The 16,208-nt window shown below is 33.7% G+C and overlaps 1 protein-coding gene and 1 non-coding gene across 2 annotated transcripts in view; one reads left to right on the forward strand and one right to left on the reverse strand.

Annotated features, from left to right (window-relative positions):
- LOC148274974 (protein-lysine N-methyltransferase EEF2KMT) overlaps positions 1-4,696 on the forward strand; it is a 42,680-nt gene extending 37,984 nt beyond the window's left edge. The window contains exon 6 of the mRNA XM_088236352.1: positions 4,468-4,696. Within this exon, the coding sequence (XP_088092478.1) occupies positions 4,468-4,472 (5 nt within the window). The 3' untranslated portion in view covers positions 4,473-4,696. The remainder of the gene's footprint in view (positions 1-4,467) is intronic.
- Positions 4,697-9,852: 5,156 nt separating this feature from the next.
- Positions 9,853-10,045, reverse strand: LOC148274975 (U2 spliceosomal RNA). The gene has a single exon (XR_015824143.1). It is a non-coding gene; the product is annotated as a U2 spliceosomal RNA (small nuclear RNA).
- Between the last annotated feature and the right edge of the window lie 6,163 nt (positions 10,046-16,208).

The following is a 16,208-nucleotide window of genomic DNA, read 5'->3' on the forward strand; positions in this document are numbered from 1 at the left end:
CTTAAACAATCTATTAAAATAATACACTTCAAATTTCCATTGTCCGTTGATTTTATTTGCAATCTTCTTTTTTTTCGATGGTTAAAACTCTAGGAAATTCAAAGACAATAAAATTTTTACTGTCATATATTGGCGAGCTCACACGCTATACATAGCCCGTTTTATTTATTTTATTAAGCTAATTTTTTTTAAATAATTTCATGTAATGTATTATCAACGCCTTGATTATTTAAACACAAAATAGATTATTGTATAAAGGGTTAAAACTGTATGATGAGATGCCTGAAAGTATGAAGAATGAAAGAAAACTTACGGATTTAAAAAAAAAAAGTTATGTTTATTGTAATAATGTAGTTATATAAGAAATATTTAATAAGTATTTGTTATAATTGTAAATATATTAGTTAATATACAATGTAATATTAACTAACTAAAGTAAATAAATAAAAAAAAAATAAAAAAAGTTTTGTATTTTTGAAATTACTTTGCGTGTTACGTCTCAAGTTCTCTTCCCTTCTTCTCGATGAGTTCTGCTAATTGGTTAGTTGATTTACCGTAAACTAAAAATCTATCACAATTCTTATCATTGGTTGATTCGGAACAACTATTAACGTCATGCAAAGTAGTTAGTTTTTTTTCAAACGTTTTTAAGAAACTTGGTCATACAATTTAATGCTTTCATTTTTACAGCGCGAAAGAATACATTTTTCAAATCCAATTTCCCGTCGGGCTGAACTTTCTCATTGTAAAATGTAAGTAAAAAAATGTAATACACATAATATTATAATATAATATACCCACTTGTAGTAAAAATGAAACAGGGTAAAAACTCGTAGCAGAGTGGCGGTGTTTTTTTTTCTAGTTTCATTACAATATTTAAGTTTTTCCAAATGTTCGTAGACAAAAGACTGGATTTCACCCCCTCGGGAGTCATTAAGATTAACAAATTACAACAGGGATCGAGAGTACCTTAAATAAGGGAATATAGAATTCTAGGCATTTACATGGCTTATGACCTGTCATTGGCTGGTTTAAGTGGCCACTTTACACACTGTGTAACATTAACCATTTTGCCTATGTTTGAACATCCATATTTCTTCAATTCTTCCTGTCAAAAATATAAAAATATAAAAAATATTAAGAATCCGAGATAAAAAAAAACTAAGCACAAAAAAAAGTTTGTTTTAAAACGCGCATTTTATGTGTTCATTTGTGTCAGTCAAAAAGATGTAAATTATCTTAAATAAATAAAATTATTATTAGACATTTCTAGCCATATTAAATTGTTAACTCTGTGAAAATGCACAAAGAAAGAATGATGAAAAATCGAATTAATTTCACGGGCTTCAGATTAGATTCCTATTTATATATTTAGTTTTTCAGAGATTCCGGTGATAAAATGCCAAAATGTATTCGATGATTCTGCAAAATCTATATTTAGACGAGATACCAAATAGCTCCCAGCGTGATACGGAAGGTCAACTCGACCGTGCCGGTGTAGTACCCAATACCCAACCAATTGATACAGGTGGATACAGCAACAGAGATGGAGAATGGAGAACCTCTTTAAGGAAAAAAGATTGACGTCTATGCGTTTCTCCCGTGTCCAGAAGGAACGGAGAGTCAGAACCCTAGACGAAGAATAAATCTTCCTCTCAGAGTGATAATGTTTGCAGGTAGTCAAAGATTGCTTAGTAAGTTAGACGTATCTTCTCTTAATCCTCATAATGTCAATGGTACCAATATCCATTACAGGAAATCTATAAAAAATCTAGGAGTACTAATAGATGAACATTTATACTGGAGAGCTCATACTAATGAATTAAGCGGCAAAATATTTTTCAGTCTACACTAGTGAGTGTGTAGAAGGTTGCAAAAAGTCTTGCCCATTAATACTAAATGCACTCTGGTACAGGCATTACTACTACCCATTCTAGATTACGCTGATGTTTCCATGACTGATTTGAGCGGTGAGCAACTCGATAAACTTGAACGACTTCAGAATACGTGCATAAGGTATATTTTTGGTCTTAGGAAATGTGACTACATTTCTGATTATCGTAGGCAACTGAAATGGCTAAAAATTAGACAACAGAGAGACCATCACTCCCTCTCATTTCTGTTTACTAAACTTCATAGTCCTGAAGCTCCGTGAAAATTTTAACGCTTATCAGTTTATGGTTTACTTCTTCACTCTAATTCTCAAAGTTCTCTCTTAATACCCATTCACAATTCTTCTCTTCTCTTACTCATGTAGTGTCCATGCGGCTCGACTGTGGAATCATCTCCCATCCATTATCAAAGATGTTACTACAATGTCTCTGTTAAATTACGTTTGAAGAAACATCTCTTTTCTCTTCCTTAATTTCTCCTCCTTTCCTCTTTCTTCTTTATCCCATTAAGTAATAGTATTGATTTAAAGTAAGTTATATACAACAATGTTTGATTTTGTCCAAATGCTTGCAGACTGGCTGGATTTCCTCCCTAGGGAGTTGTTCATATTTAAATTTATTTCAACAGAGAGGGATATTTTTTTTGAGTAGGGAATATGAAAGTCTAGGCATTTACAGAGCTTATGACCTGTCATTGGCTGGTTTAAGTGGCCACTTTACACACTGTGTACCTGTGTGCCACTTAAACCAGCCAATGACAGGTCAAAAGCTCTGTAAATGCCTAGACTTCCATATTCCCTTCTCAAAAAAAAATTCCCTCTCTATTAAAATAAATTTAAATTAAGTTATATACAATTACAGTCATTTCTATGTTTGTATATTTTTATTTTCTATTGAATTTAATTAAGCTAGTCAATTTTAAGAAAAATATATAAAGATATAAACTTTTTTTTACTTATTTGCGCATGTTGTGTTTACATATAATTGATGAACAATGTCTAAACATAACAAATGGTGATTATTATACCAATGTCGCATGTATTGTTTATTGTCTGTGAACCATAATAAATCAAATAAAAAAATAAAATTATTTTTAGTATTAACTATATTATTATCATTTGTTCACTCGCTCGAACAACACCTATTACTAAAAAAAATCTGCCCTTACAAAATGTCACGATCAGCTGAAATTGTAAATATAATAGATAAAAAGTTCGAAATAAAAAAAATCCTAAAAGAAGAACTGAGGGAATTTAAGAAGTCGCTAAATTTCTTGAGCCAGGAAGTAACTGAGATGAAAAATATTATCACTTTACACAAGGAAAAAATTCCCAAAATGGAGCAAGAGGTAAATAATTTAAAAGAGAAATAATTTATTTTGGAACGCAACTACCAGCGGGGGAGCAGGAGGGGAGGATTACAAATATCGAAATCGTCGGAGTTCCAGAAAGAAACAAAGAAGACCTACTCTCCACTATATTCAATATAGGTAAATCAGTCAGTGTTGAAGTTCAACCTAACGACGTCGATTTTATTCATCGGATTAAACCGATGAACCCCTCAACTGGCCCCAAAAATATCATCGTTAAATTCACTCGGAGAAATGTTAAGGATCAGCTGCAGACTAAAATTAAATTAAACAAAGGACTTACCACAAAGGATATCGACTTTCCTGGAGACGAAAAACGTTTTTTTTTTCAATGACCACCTTACACCAATTAATAAACTTCTTTATAAAAACTGTAGGGAAACTGCGAGAACTAAAAATTACAAATTCTGATGGATACGTGATTGCCGTATTTTTGTAAGAAAAAACGAGACGTCACCGCCAATCTCTATCACTCACGAGCAGGATTTGCACAAAATAACATAATTACGTTTCTTTATTGTGTTATGTCTTTTCAGCACTTTGCTTCATTTTTAATCAAAATACACCACTTTTATCGCCATTACAAAAATTATGTTTCTAAATACAAATGTTATTGTCACGATTCTATGCTTCTCGCAAATTTAAAACTGCATCAATGTACTCGTACCTATACTTGCCTAGTTCAGTTGATGCGACTTATTTGCGTTTACTCGACTAGACAGCCAGCGCAATATATTGCTACGTAAATTATTTCTATATTAATAAACATTTTAATTTGGCCGTAATTGAGCACTTATTTAAACGATTATTAAATTACTATGTTATAGTTTTATGAGAAGTCGGTCTCGGTCGGTCTCAAGAACACGGTCTTTCTCCATCAAAATTATCCTGAAGTTTATTATGATCAATAACCCTTTCGGTGAAATCATTACAAAACTAACGATTGTTAGTATTTTGTATGGCATTTATTTCGCATCATATTTCTCTACTGTCCATATTTTAATCAAACTTTTTAAATTTTTTTATTTACTCGATGAACTGTTAAAAATGAATATTGTTGACATTGGTGGTAGTCAGCGCACTATATTTCTCTATTAAAACTGCCCAATTTTTTTCTTTAATTAATAAACTGCTTTAACTAAGGGATATTAGCATTTTGTATAACGGTATTTATTGATTTATTTATACTTTGTATTTTTTTTCCAGAATAATATTCCCTCACTGGTGTCCCGTGCCGAGGGAAACATTTTACAAAATGTGAAACATGCCTAAGATTAGCTATTTAACAAAGTTAACATAATAATAACAATAAATAAAACGTAATTATTCCAATTAACCTAATTATCATTAACATAATAAACAACGAAAAACTAAAATAATCATAAAAAACATAACCAATTTATATAGACCAATAGAACAAATTTCATAAACAGTACACACATTTTACCTATTTGGCTTGATTCACTCATCGATCCGTGCGCAACCCACTTCCACTATCCATTTCTTAATAGCAGTTTTATATTGTGAGAACTTACTAATTGTCCTTATGGGTAATGGAAGTAGATTGTACACTATAACCGAGTAGTAATATGTACGGCCAACACATTTTTTTTTTAGGAAATGTGTTTTCAACCAAATTACTTATTTATTTATTAAACTGTCGAAATCAAGTATTGTTTATATATTGTACGGAAACGCATATTTTTCGAACAAATTCAACTTTACTTCGCTTGTTATATTGTTGAAATTTATGATAATTATGAGATTACTCATGTGCCATGATATAGTAAACACATTATGTTTAATTACCAAATGTTTTGTCAGTAATTATTGTTGGTTGTGAATTTTTACAAAGAAATATAAATGTTAATGGAAGCAGAGAGAGGGAGGAAAGTAGAGTTGGAGCTATACAATGTCTTCTCTCTTTTATGTACTTTTTTTTAATATTCATATTTGTACTTTTTTAGAATTTAATTACTTTTTCCCCTCTCCTGCATTTATAATAAATTAGTGTGAAATCTGTAATTGGTCTTAATTTTTTTATTGTTTTTTTGTACCTTGTATTTATATAAAGACTCTATGATTTCCTTAATAAATAAATAAATAAATATTGAGTACCCTTATTTCAATGTCCTTGTTGTGTCGTTGCTACATTTTCTTCGTTTTTAGTTTTCGTAATGAGGAAGTTCTGTTCTTCGAGAAATTGGACGCAAAACATGTTTTCTTGCCCACGGTAAAAAATAGATGCGGCGAAGTTTATTGATTTTTTTAAAAAAAAATTACACGCGGAGTAATTTCAAAATTCATTTATTAGCTTCTCTCACATTGACTAGAGTAAAATTTTATATTTGAAGCGCTAACATTGTGGTTATTCATTGAACATTTTTTTTTTTAATTCAGCGAACCACTTGCTGGCTAGAGGTAAGATACAGGGTACAGATAACAATATATGGTATATGGGCCTCCTTGTCATACCTTCACCTTGATGGCATGGTTGAAGGGTGATTCTCTCTAGTGATTACGAAGATACACTACCCACCATCAAGTTTTGGGTAGGTACATCGTTATGAAACAAGGGGAAGCGTACGTCACGGTACACATATCTACGCACTGAAATGAAACAGCTTCAGTATGATGTCATAGTTGAAGATAAAAGTCACCCGACCGACTACTAAGATACACTACCGATCCCCCCACCATCAAGTTTTGATGTAAGTGCATCGGTTTATACCGACGGGTCTAGAACCCCTCGATACGTTTACCTACGCATTAAAAGTTATTAAATTTTTCCGTCTGTTTTACTATCTTCCGGAGTGAACACATCGAGACGTTAAAGAAGCCAACTTTTTAGTCGCTCGGTAGATAAGTACAGACGATATAAGGCATATCGTCTTGGCAAGTGTCAAAAGTCTTTTAAAAATCATGTTCAAGCGAGCATTTTTTGTTTGAATTGGGATTTATTGGAGTTTATAATCGCTTTGAAGTGGACACTTTCTACCACAGAAGCCTATTTAAAATATAAATGATAAGTATTTTAAATGTTAATGAAGTAAGGAACGCGGACTAATTTTTGCGGTCATTCGTTGGTTCATTTCGATCATATGATGTCAATATGGCAAGTAGGCAGAACATACCGAGGAAGATACAGATATTCCAGAAGTTTAGTATACCGTCTCGATATATACACATGAAGATAGCGTTCATAATTGAGGCCATGGTATATGTGGGGTTCATAGTTTGCTCAGAGGAATTTATCTTTTGTGGACCCAAGAGTGCTCAATGTCCTGGATGAACATATTAAGTTCTCCAAAACGAACGACTTTTTATAGGAGTGTACAAGTCTGGATTTTGTCTAAGGGAAGAGACCATTGCAGAAGACTGCTGCGAGATATTGCATAGATTTACAAACTATTAAGCGTGTTATCCAGATGCCCTTTGAAATATATGTAAGTTTATATAATAATAATTCATTTTGCTATTATTTAATTATGTACGTGCTTCCACTTTCCATTATATTGTATCCCAGCTCAACACAGGGCCCTTGGCCTCATTGAGTTTGGGATACGTTATTAGTGTATTTGTTTGTAATATGTATGAACGAATAAATAAAATAAAATATTTTAAAAAATAGTTCATTGACCGATGAAACAAGTCATCATTTTATATTGAATACAATGCATTATATTATGTAAGACTAACCTTATTGCACATGTCTACCTAAGATCACACACTTCCTGCAGTACATTCACTTCATGGAGACATGAAGAACAAAGGAACGTGGCCTATAAAGAGACCACAGGGCGTGGTAATGCCCCGTCAGCCTAAACAGTCAGCCCAAGCACGTCAACCCAATCATGCAGCAAATCAGTTCCAGCATGTACTTCAAGTGCAGTCAGTTTATCTCCTCATCGCCGTAACACTCGTGCGACATAATTCAATTCATTATTTATTCTGCAATAAATACACGCATTAAATATCTACCTCGCAACAACCTGCAAAATCCTACAGATACAGGTGCTAAAATCTTATAATCCATGACATGACCTCAGTCTATCAGCCATCAGCCATGACTGTACCCACTCAGTCGCATCGGTCATGATTCGAAGCTGTAATAAATTGCAAATTAAGTATTACTGTTTTTTTTATTTGAGAACTTTATTTTTTGGAAAACGGAAAAATCTAATTCTCAAGAAAACTTACTTTAAAAATAAAAATATGGCTTCAAGCATTTTCCTTATCTTTGTACCATTATCCGCAACAGTAGCTCAATCACAAATAGCCATCGACGTGCTTAAAATCATGCTAAGCATTTGATTTAATAAACGCAGCCATAAGTCAACGTAATCTCTAAGTCAACGCTCGTGTCGGTTTGTTTTTTGTTTTCCTCGTAAATAAATACAGTTCACTGGTAAAAAATCGGCGTTTACTATAAAGAATAAATACAATATATTGCATTTGCAAAATAGTAAGTAAGTATCTAATTCAAAAGAGTGAAAAATAAATTACAATTACTACGGCGACTGCTTTTCTTGACATTTGGCTTGCCAACCGCCGGCTAAATGCAATAAATAGCATGATAAATAATAAATAAACGAATAAAAATAGCAGTTTTGGAATATTTTCCATATTTACACCGATGAAATTCAAATATGTGATTGCGCAGCAGGATTGTACGTCGCGAAACGTAAATATTTTGACATTAAATAAGTGATCGCGAATACGATAAACAACCATGGTGAGAAATTGTTATCACGTCTATAGTTATTTGTGATTGAGCTACTGATTGTGAATTGGCGTACTAATAAAATACACGTAGCCTCGATCATCTGTTCCACACGTTCACGTATATTACAATACAATTAAAAGTTATCATTTACTATAACCTTATAGTCCCTACTAAGTAAGCATTTATTCAGTCCTTTTTTTTATTTAAAGATTCTTGTGAAATTGTTACTTTGTAAAAACGAGATTTATTCAAAATGATTAAAAAAACTAACATTATTTTACAAGACAGAACTACATAATTTGAAAAATTAAATTTACATATCATCTTGATCACGATTATTACTGTGGATAATTTATGTAGCGCCATTTTTCTGAAAATCGCCTCAAGGGCGCTGTACAATAAATAGACGGTTGTATTTGCTGGGGAGGAGCTGCCGAGACTATTCTTGATCCATTGGTTAAGGTACATGAATCAATATCAAGAATAATATTGCAAAAACCGTTCAATCGTCCGAGTGAAGGCCTTTTCAAATCTTTAGACGTCCTTGACTTGAGACAAATCTACATAAAAAAGTCCTACTTGACATTCACTAAATAGGAGCACTCCAGGTAATTGTGAGTCACGCGCACTCAATCGCGAGTACAGTAAGAAACTATTTGGTGATTCCAATAGCACGTACAGCGATATTCCAAAAATCATTTCTATAGATCGGACCTAAACGATATAACCTGATTCCGGGTGTTTGGAAATCTGATAAACCAATAGTATTTATTAAAAAAGAGAATTACGATTTGGTTGAGAGACATTGGAAGTAAGGAATCAGAAAATTTACTGACGATAGTAATCTAAATATTATATTCCGTTGAATCATTTACAAATCTATTATTTTATACACATGTATATATTTTTTTTAAAAGTAAACTGTACATATATTTTTTTTCTTTAATGTGCAACTGATTTTGAATTTCTTCAATATTATTTTATTTATGGGAAACATATTCAATAACCTTGCCGCAATAAATCGGTTTCTTAGAACAGGCATTTGCCCATATAGGAACTGATTGCAACATTAGTCATACTAATATTTCTGGCTAGCTGACCCTTCATATACTGAGCCTACTTCTAGTACAAGCAAAATTGGTCAGGGTTTATTGTGCCATTTTGTAAAATAGGAAATGTATGAATAAATAAATAAATCCCAAAATACATACAGAAAAGTAATACTCTGTAAACAAGCTTCACATCATCTGTGCGAGTACTGCAATGGCCTCAACTTAGACTGCGTTCTTCAGTCAATTTGAGTCAGCCATTCAAACACTGTCAAATGAATGTTTTTAAATTAATTTGAAAAAAACATTCTTTTGAAAATGCCCTAATAAGGCGAATCAGTGCGAGTGATTTATTTAATTTTGTGTAAGCATCATAATCATTCCCTTTACGCACCTCAAGGTGCATAGAGCACTAGATTGGTACACCAATCGCAGCGTGTCTTTTTTTTATCAATTTTTTTAACATGAATGTAAGGTGATCAGTCTTACGCTACGTACCAGTGGCTATGAAATACTCTAGTGTGAAAATGAAAAGGGTGATTTTGTGATTACAGATAAACTGTTACTGTTCCAGAAACGCCCATTTTACATGTATCGTCTCAATTCACTCCAGACTTAATTATTTAAGATCGGCTGAGAGAATGACCATGTTCCGCAAACCGCGCGTCAAATTGCGCGCGGCGCGCGCGCGGGCATCAGACCGCGCCGCAAATGCTACCCGCTGTGCCCATGCACCGAGGATAGATTCATAGACATCAAACTGTCGCCACTGAAGCGGCAACTGTCTGCCAGTAACCGGCAACCCCTCATGAAAGCTTAAAATGGGCCGATCCCGGCGGCACTGCAATGCCGGGCCAACCCGCGACAGGAGTGGAGCAAGCCCCGAACATCCCGTCACATTCCAAAAATCAGTTTAATATACTGGTCCCGCATTGCGGGAACTATCAGATATTAAGCTGATAAGAACAGATACTACACTTTGATCTTAGCCAACAGGCCGAGAAGCGATACCTTCAAAGGGATACCCCGAATTATATGTTGATCGACGAACGCGTTTCACAAGCGCGATGCGAACGATAGTACCGCCACCTCTGTTATCATTTTCGAAGTAATGTCAACTAAAAGATAAAATAATTTTTATATTACTAAAACATGCAAGTACAATCATGGGTATTATTAAGTTATTTTAAAAATCGAAAGTATTTTCTGTTTACGATTATTTACATTACATTTTATATTATTATAAAATTACACTAGAAATAAACATTATTTCCCTTGAGAGCAAGAAAGAAACCCAAGAAGTCCTACTTAAAAATGCGTTTTCCGTACAATTTATTAAAAGGTGATTTAAAAAATGTATTTATTCATTAAGAATCAATTAAAATTGTTTATGTATTTATTTATTTGACGGACTTATGCAGTCCATTCTAACGATGGTAAATACAATTTCTCATAATAAATAGAGGCACTAATGAAATAAACTACGACTAAATAAAATTAAAGCTAGGACAAAAAAAAACTACCTCAAGACAAGATCCGGTCTATCTTAGTGAATTTTTAAATATATAAAGACTTACCTACATCAAAAAAGTCCAGATCTTGTCTCGAGTTTACAATACGACACAATCGGGACATTGGTGCATGCAAGTTATAGTTTGTGCTGTGTTGATAGAGGAACAGCACATTATTATTTCGCAATCGGCGGATCGGAACATTTAATGCCACTTGTCCAAATTAAACATAAATATGGAGTCAATGTTATTTCTACGTTTTTGTAGACTTGAGATTTTAAACATTGACTCCATTTCTCCGTAAGTGTAGTCTCCCCTCTCGAGGCCAATCATCCATGCTACTTTTCTTGGCAAGCGATGTTTCACCGATTCGATATGATTTATCCGGCCTACATAGAAGGGAGACCAGATCACGGATGCATATTCTAAAAGAGGACGAACAAGTGAGCAATATAGTGTTTTAACCGTGAACATATTAGTGAAGTCACTAGATGTCCTGCTAACAAAACCCAAGAGTTTTAGTGACTTGTTAATCAATATGTTGATTAGTTTATAGTTTATCAACAAAAAATACTTTTCGGGCATCTATCTTTATTTTGTTAACCATAATGGGGCCTTACTTATAAACCTGGTATAAATTTACGCCTAGAGATAGTGGTAAAATAAGAATGAGAATTTCAATTGAATTTATTTCAATGTATTTATTTTACAAACGTATAATAATACATAAGTACATTACAAAAATATTTCAAGGCATACATTACACGAAAAATATTTTACTATAATTATAATATACAAAGATGTTAAAATAAAAATATCCAGCAATTGTATAAAAAGGATGCTATCTTCTCTGAACTTTTTTTCACTAATATAAAAGATGTCGATATCCGAAGAGATACGGTTAACCTGGCCGGACCGAAGAGGGGGATTCGAATCCCCCGTAGACCGATTTTAATTTGATAACTCAAATATTATTAAAACTATTTGCCCTATATTTTTTGTAATCGTGAAAATAATAAAAAAAGACATTTGACTGTTTTTTTTTTTTTTAATATCAAAACAAAAGAAGACGTAAATAATACATGGGTCAATTTTACTTCATGTACATTAGCATTCGGCAATTTAACAAAAATGAATAAAATACACTAATGAGCAAAATATGTGTACGTAAAAACACGAATAAATTAATTATTGCACAATCATAAATACTTCCAACGTTTTATTCTCCTGACGTCATAAACAAGCAGGCGCTAGGTTCGTTTGGTCCCCCCGTTCGGATCATGTGTAATTTTTGGATGCTTAGTGAGGAAAGGGTTAAGTAAAGACATTGCTCTTCCTACTGGCATTGCCATCGGCAGGTTGGCAAGCAGGAAGATAAAACAGCTTAAGCTGCCTATGTCTAAGGTAGTCATAAGAACATAGAGAAAATACTCTCCATTACACCTATGTTGATCGTAATACCACGGATTATTCGGAAAAAAAATACATAAGCAAGTATGCATTTCTTCTTTTCCAAACTACTGTAGCCGAGCATTTCCAGTATGAAGGCAGACGAGTACAACCACGAATAGTATCCGCACGGTAAGTAAAGATACCTCAGAAATTTCTTCTACCACTATAGTAAGGGTGGTATTCCTATCCATATTCTATCACTATGCCTAGGCGTAACTTTATGCCAGTGCCCCGATTACAAATGGAAGTTAACAGAGTTATCTTCGACTGTCTTTAAAGAAAAATCGATATTTATGTACGAAAATGAGTATATTTGCATGAACATTTAAAATATCTTTATCGTAAACCTGTAATTAAACATGTTTAAAAGAAAAAAAAATCTGCATTTTCTGCTTTTCATTCGAAAAACTTAATTTTACTTTGTAGATTGAAGATAAATGTTAACTTTTCATTGTAATCGGGGCCCAGGTTTATAATAATAAATTTCGTCAATTTTTATAGCGCCGTTTTCGTGAGTAATCACTTCAAGGGCGCTGTATATTATACTTAAATAAAAAATAAGGTCTATCTACAGGCTAACTCTTAATTACTATTTACTAACAGACAAATTTTATAAATCATGTAATACACATAATATGGTACCTCTAACAATTACATCTAAAAAGTAGCACTTTCAGTGTCAGGAAACGAATTCACAAATAAACAAGTTTGTTTTTTTTTCTGAAAAGGGATTCAGTTGCACAATTTCGACATTCTGAAGGCAGAGCATTCCACGCCAAAGGTCCGGCTATTGCAAAAGCCCTATCGCCAAATTTGGAACTCAGGTTACATGAATGAGGTTGTATCACCTTCCCTACAGCGGAACAGAAGGCTGAGCGGAGAGTAGTTATAAGTAAGGCTTCTATTGAAACAGTGCTTTATTTATTTCATTTTTAATTGCTTACTTCTTGACAAATTTACTACTATGCTCTATATTTATTGATATCATTTTAACTTGCTAGAATTCCACTCGTCCGTGCGCTTTGTAGCTGCAATTTAATTGGTTGTCTATCTTCCATGTGTAAATGTTATCAACAATAAAATACATAAATTTTGTAAATGGGTCTACAATTATAACCGTTCATGCGCATAGTAGCTGCAAGACGTATTGTAATCTTACTTCTTTTTATTATTAATATATATATATGTATACATATATTTTTAAAATTTCATTTATACACTAAATTTCTTTATCAATTAAAAAAAAAAGTAAATGGGGGCTAGATTTATCACCGTCCGTGCGCTCTGTAGCTGCAAGACGTGCTGTAATCAAGCTCCTATATGTTATAATTTAAATTGATCTTAATTGGAAACTAAGAACTAGAATCTCAACCGTCCCGTCCATGTGCTCTGTAACTGCAAGAAGTGCTGGGATATCTATTTGTTGCACGGCGACCTTGGGGTGATTTTCACTAAAATGGCGCTTTATAAATTATCCAACTATATGTATATATCTCTAGGATTAGGTTGTTCAGGGTTGGTGGAGCTCCTACCCCAGTTAGAGATTGACAGAAGACACGAGATTGCTGTTTCAATGCCGCATAAATAAATTCTTATTACATGGCATAAATAATTAATTGTGTCGCGCGAGTGTTACGGTGGTGAGGAGTTGAAGTAACTGCACTTGTACTACATGCTGAAACTGAGTGACTGATGCTGACTGATTGGCTGACTGAACTAGCTGAACTGAACTGACTGACTGAACTGGGCGCCACGCCATGTTTTCTCTTTATAGACCGCGTTCCTTTGTTGTTCATTTCTCCATGGTAGAGATGATTTTAGTGTACTGCAGGACATTAACAGCGTTCCTGCAAAAGAAAACGCTGACTTGCTTCATCGGTAGTCGCACCATAATTTCAGGTGAAATTATTTAGCACGTGTGTGTGTTAATGGACTATGAATCCCACATGTCTAAGGTTGGACCACTGTGCCCCAAGTACCACTGTATTCCACCCTACCTAGATACCCAATTAAAAGCTTTTTCTTTCGTGGGAGGTTCAAGGAATGATGATAAACCTTTCATGTACGATGATACTTGTTGTCTAGTCAATGTAGTACTGGTACATAATTATGCCAATTGGTGTAACAAGCGCTTTCAGCAGAACGATTCCAGGATTTTGGCTGTATGTACAAGTCTACAAGCACCGCTCACTCTTACTCCTACTGACCATCAGCCTAATTACTCAATAATAATGCAACATGTCTGGCCGAGTGACGCACCGTTGTCTGAGATCCTTTGCTCATTGACTGAGCACGAGCGTGTAATGAGACAGTAAATTAGCGGCGACTTTAATATAAATAAATGAACTTTATGTTTCCATTGTGAGATCAACATACTCTAATAAACACATCAGCATTCCCCTCGGTCCAGTCAACAATGATCAATATTTTCCAAACCAAACCTTAAGAGGATGAGCGGTCTGACTTTTCTTCATACAAACGTATTCTCGTATTTTCTCCCTGGATTATGGCAAAAGAGCGATGATTTTTTTATATAGTTTTTCTATAGTTTTTTTTGTAGATAAATTGATTTTTATGGGAGCTAGACCTGTTAACGAAAAGGCGGACTGTAAATTAAAAACGAATTACATTCAGTTTTGTGATAGGGAAATATTTGAAGAAAGGATAGGAACATGGAATGGATACCTACCTTTAATATAATGCGAATGTTCTTCAATTTTGGGCACTGGACGACAAAATGCACTATAAAATGTAACAATGTTTTCCACGACGCGCGACGAATCCAAGCACTTTTTATCCGATTTTATGTGAAGTCAAAAATGTTGTTTGGTTTTTGTTCTAAATCCGAATCTTCTAATTTTGAATTTCTTCAATCTTGATGTTAGGTAGGTACTATAAGCATGGGCCAAGGGAAGAATGGGAAAGAAAAATAATCGGCCAGGAAAAGTATCGATAAATGCTGTTATTTACTTAACAAGACCCATCCAAAAACCCTTTAAAACGTTCGGTTTTATACTGTACATATACAGCATATGTATATACCTACTTTGTGTTTAAAAACCATTGAGATATAATATATAGAGATAACACTCCATACAAATCCGAGCTAAAAAATCGCCGAAAGAAATGACCAGCGGAGGGAGCGTGTATCGTCACGTCATATCACGTCGACTTTGACAAGCAAAACGAGTAGTTTATTAAAAAGTACTGACTGCTTACATCGGTCTACTGTAAGTTCTATTCAGTATGTCGCTCCCTTCCGCATGCGTGTCACCTTTGTTTATCGTTTCACTATGCGTCCGACTAACTGAGCAGGACAGGATATATAAGTACTTGTAACATTTTAATAAGACGTTGTTTAACCCTTACGCTGCTACGCAGTTTTTCAAGAATCTAATCAGAAATCTTATTATTAATACATTTTAAAAATATTTTATCGAATACGTTGTTTTCCAAACACACTACTGGTTTAAAAATTAACAGCAATTCCAAGAAAAATCTTCCATTTCATAAATATCTAATTCAAGCCCAGTGGAGTGAGCAAGATAGACAATTCGTGCCGCAAATAGACAATTTTCGTACAGCGGTTGTAAACCCTTTCTTGATTGAAAATAAAAACAAACAAAACTGATCTCGTACAGCAATCTCAAGGCGCATTGTTTGAATAGTTATTATTGAAACGAAATAATAATTATAGTTTTTCTGATTACGGGGCAAAGTGCTCTGTTATATATTATCAAACCTACCACTTCCATCAATGCATGTTAAACAAAAATTGCGTAAAATATATCTTGAAATTAGTTCCAACAGAGAGGGAAAACCTTTTTGCCAAGGGAATATGGAAGTCTAGGCATTTACAGGACTTATGATCTGTCATTGGCTGGTTTAAATGACCACTTTACACACTACAAAATATTCACTATTTTAGGGGTATGTTTACACATCCACATTCATGACTATTTTTACATTACCTCAGCTCTTCCATATGTTGACTTTTGCAAACTAAAAGAGCTGAAACCTTTATTGATGTCGGTGAGTTTCACCTGGATAAATTATTTCACCTAGGTAATGCCTAAAAATACTTTAAATTTTTTATGCAAGTTATTTTAATCAACAATATTTTGAGTATGTCCAAATGTTTGTAGGGAGTTGTTTAGATTGAAACTTAAAAGTAACCGGTAAATGTACTAAGAAGTGATATTATTTCTT

Source organism: Micrasema longulum, unplaced genomic scaffold, assembly GCF_059751315.1.
Source record: "Micrasema longulum isolate JH-2025_06_02 unplaced genomic scaffold, ASM5975131v1 h1tg001538l, whole genome shotgun sequence".
In the NCBI taxonomy this organism is placed as follows: domain Eukaryota; kingdom Metazoa; phylum Arthropoda; class Insecta; order Trichoptera; family Brachycentridae; genus Micrasema; species Micrasema longulum.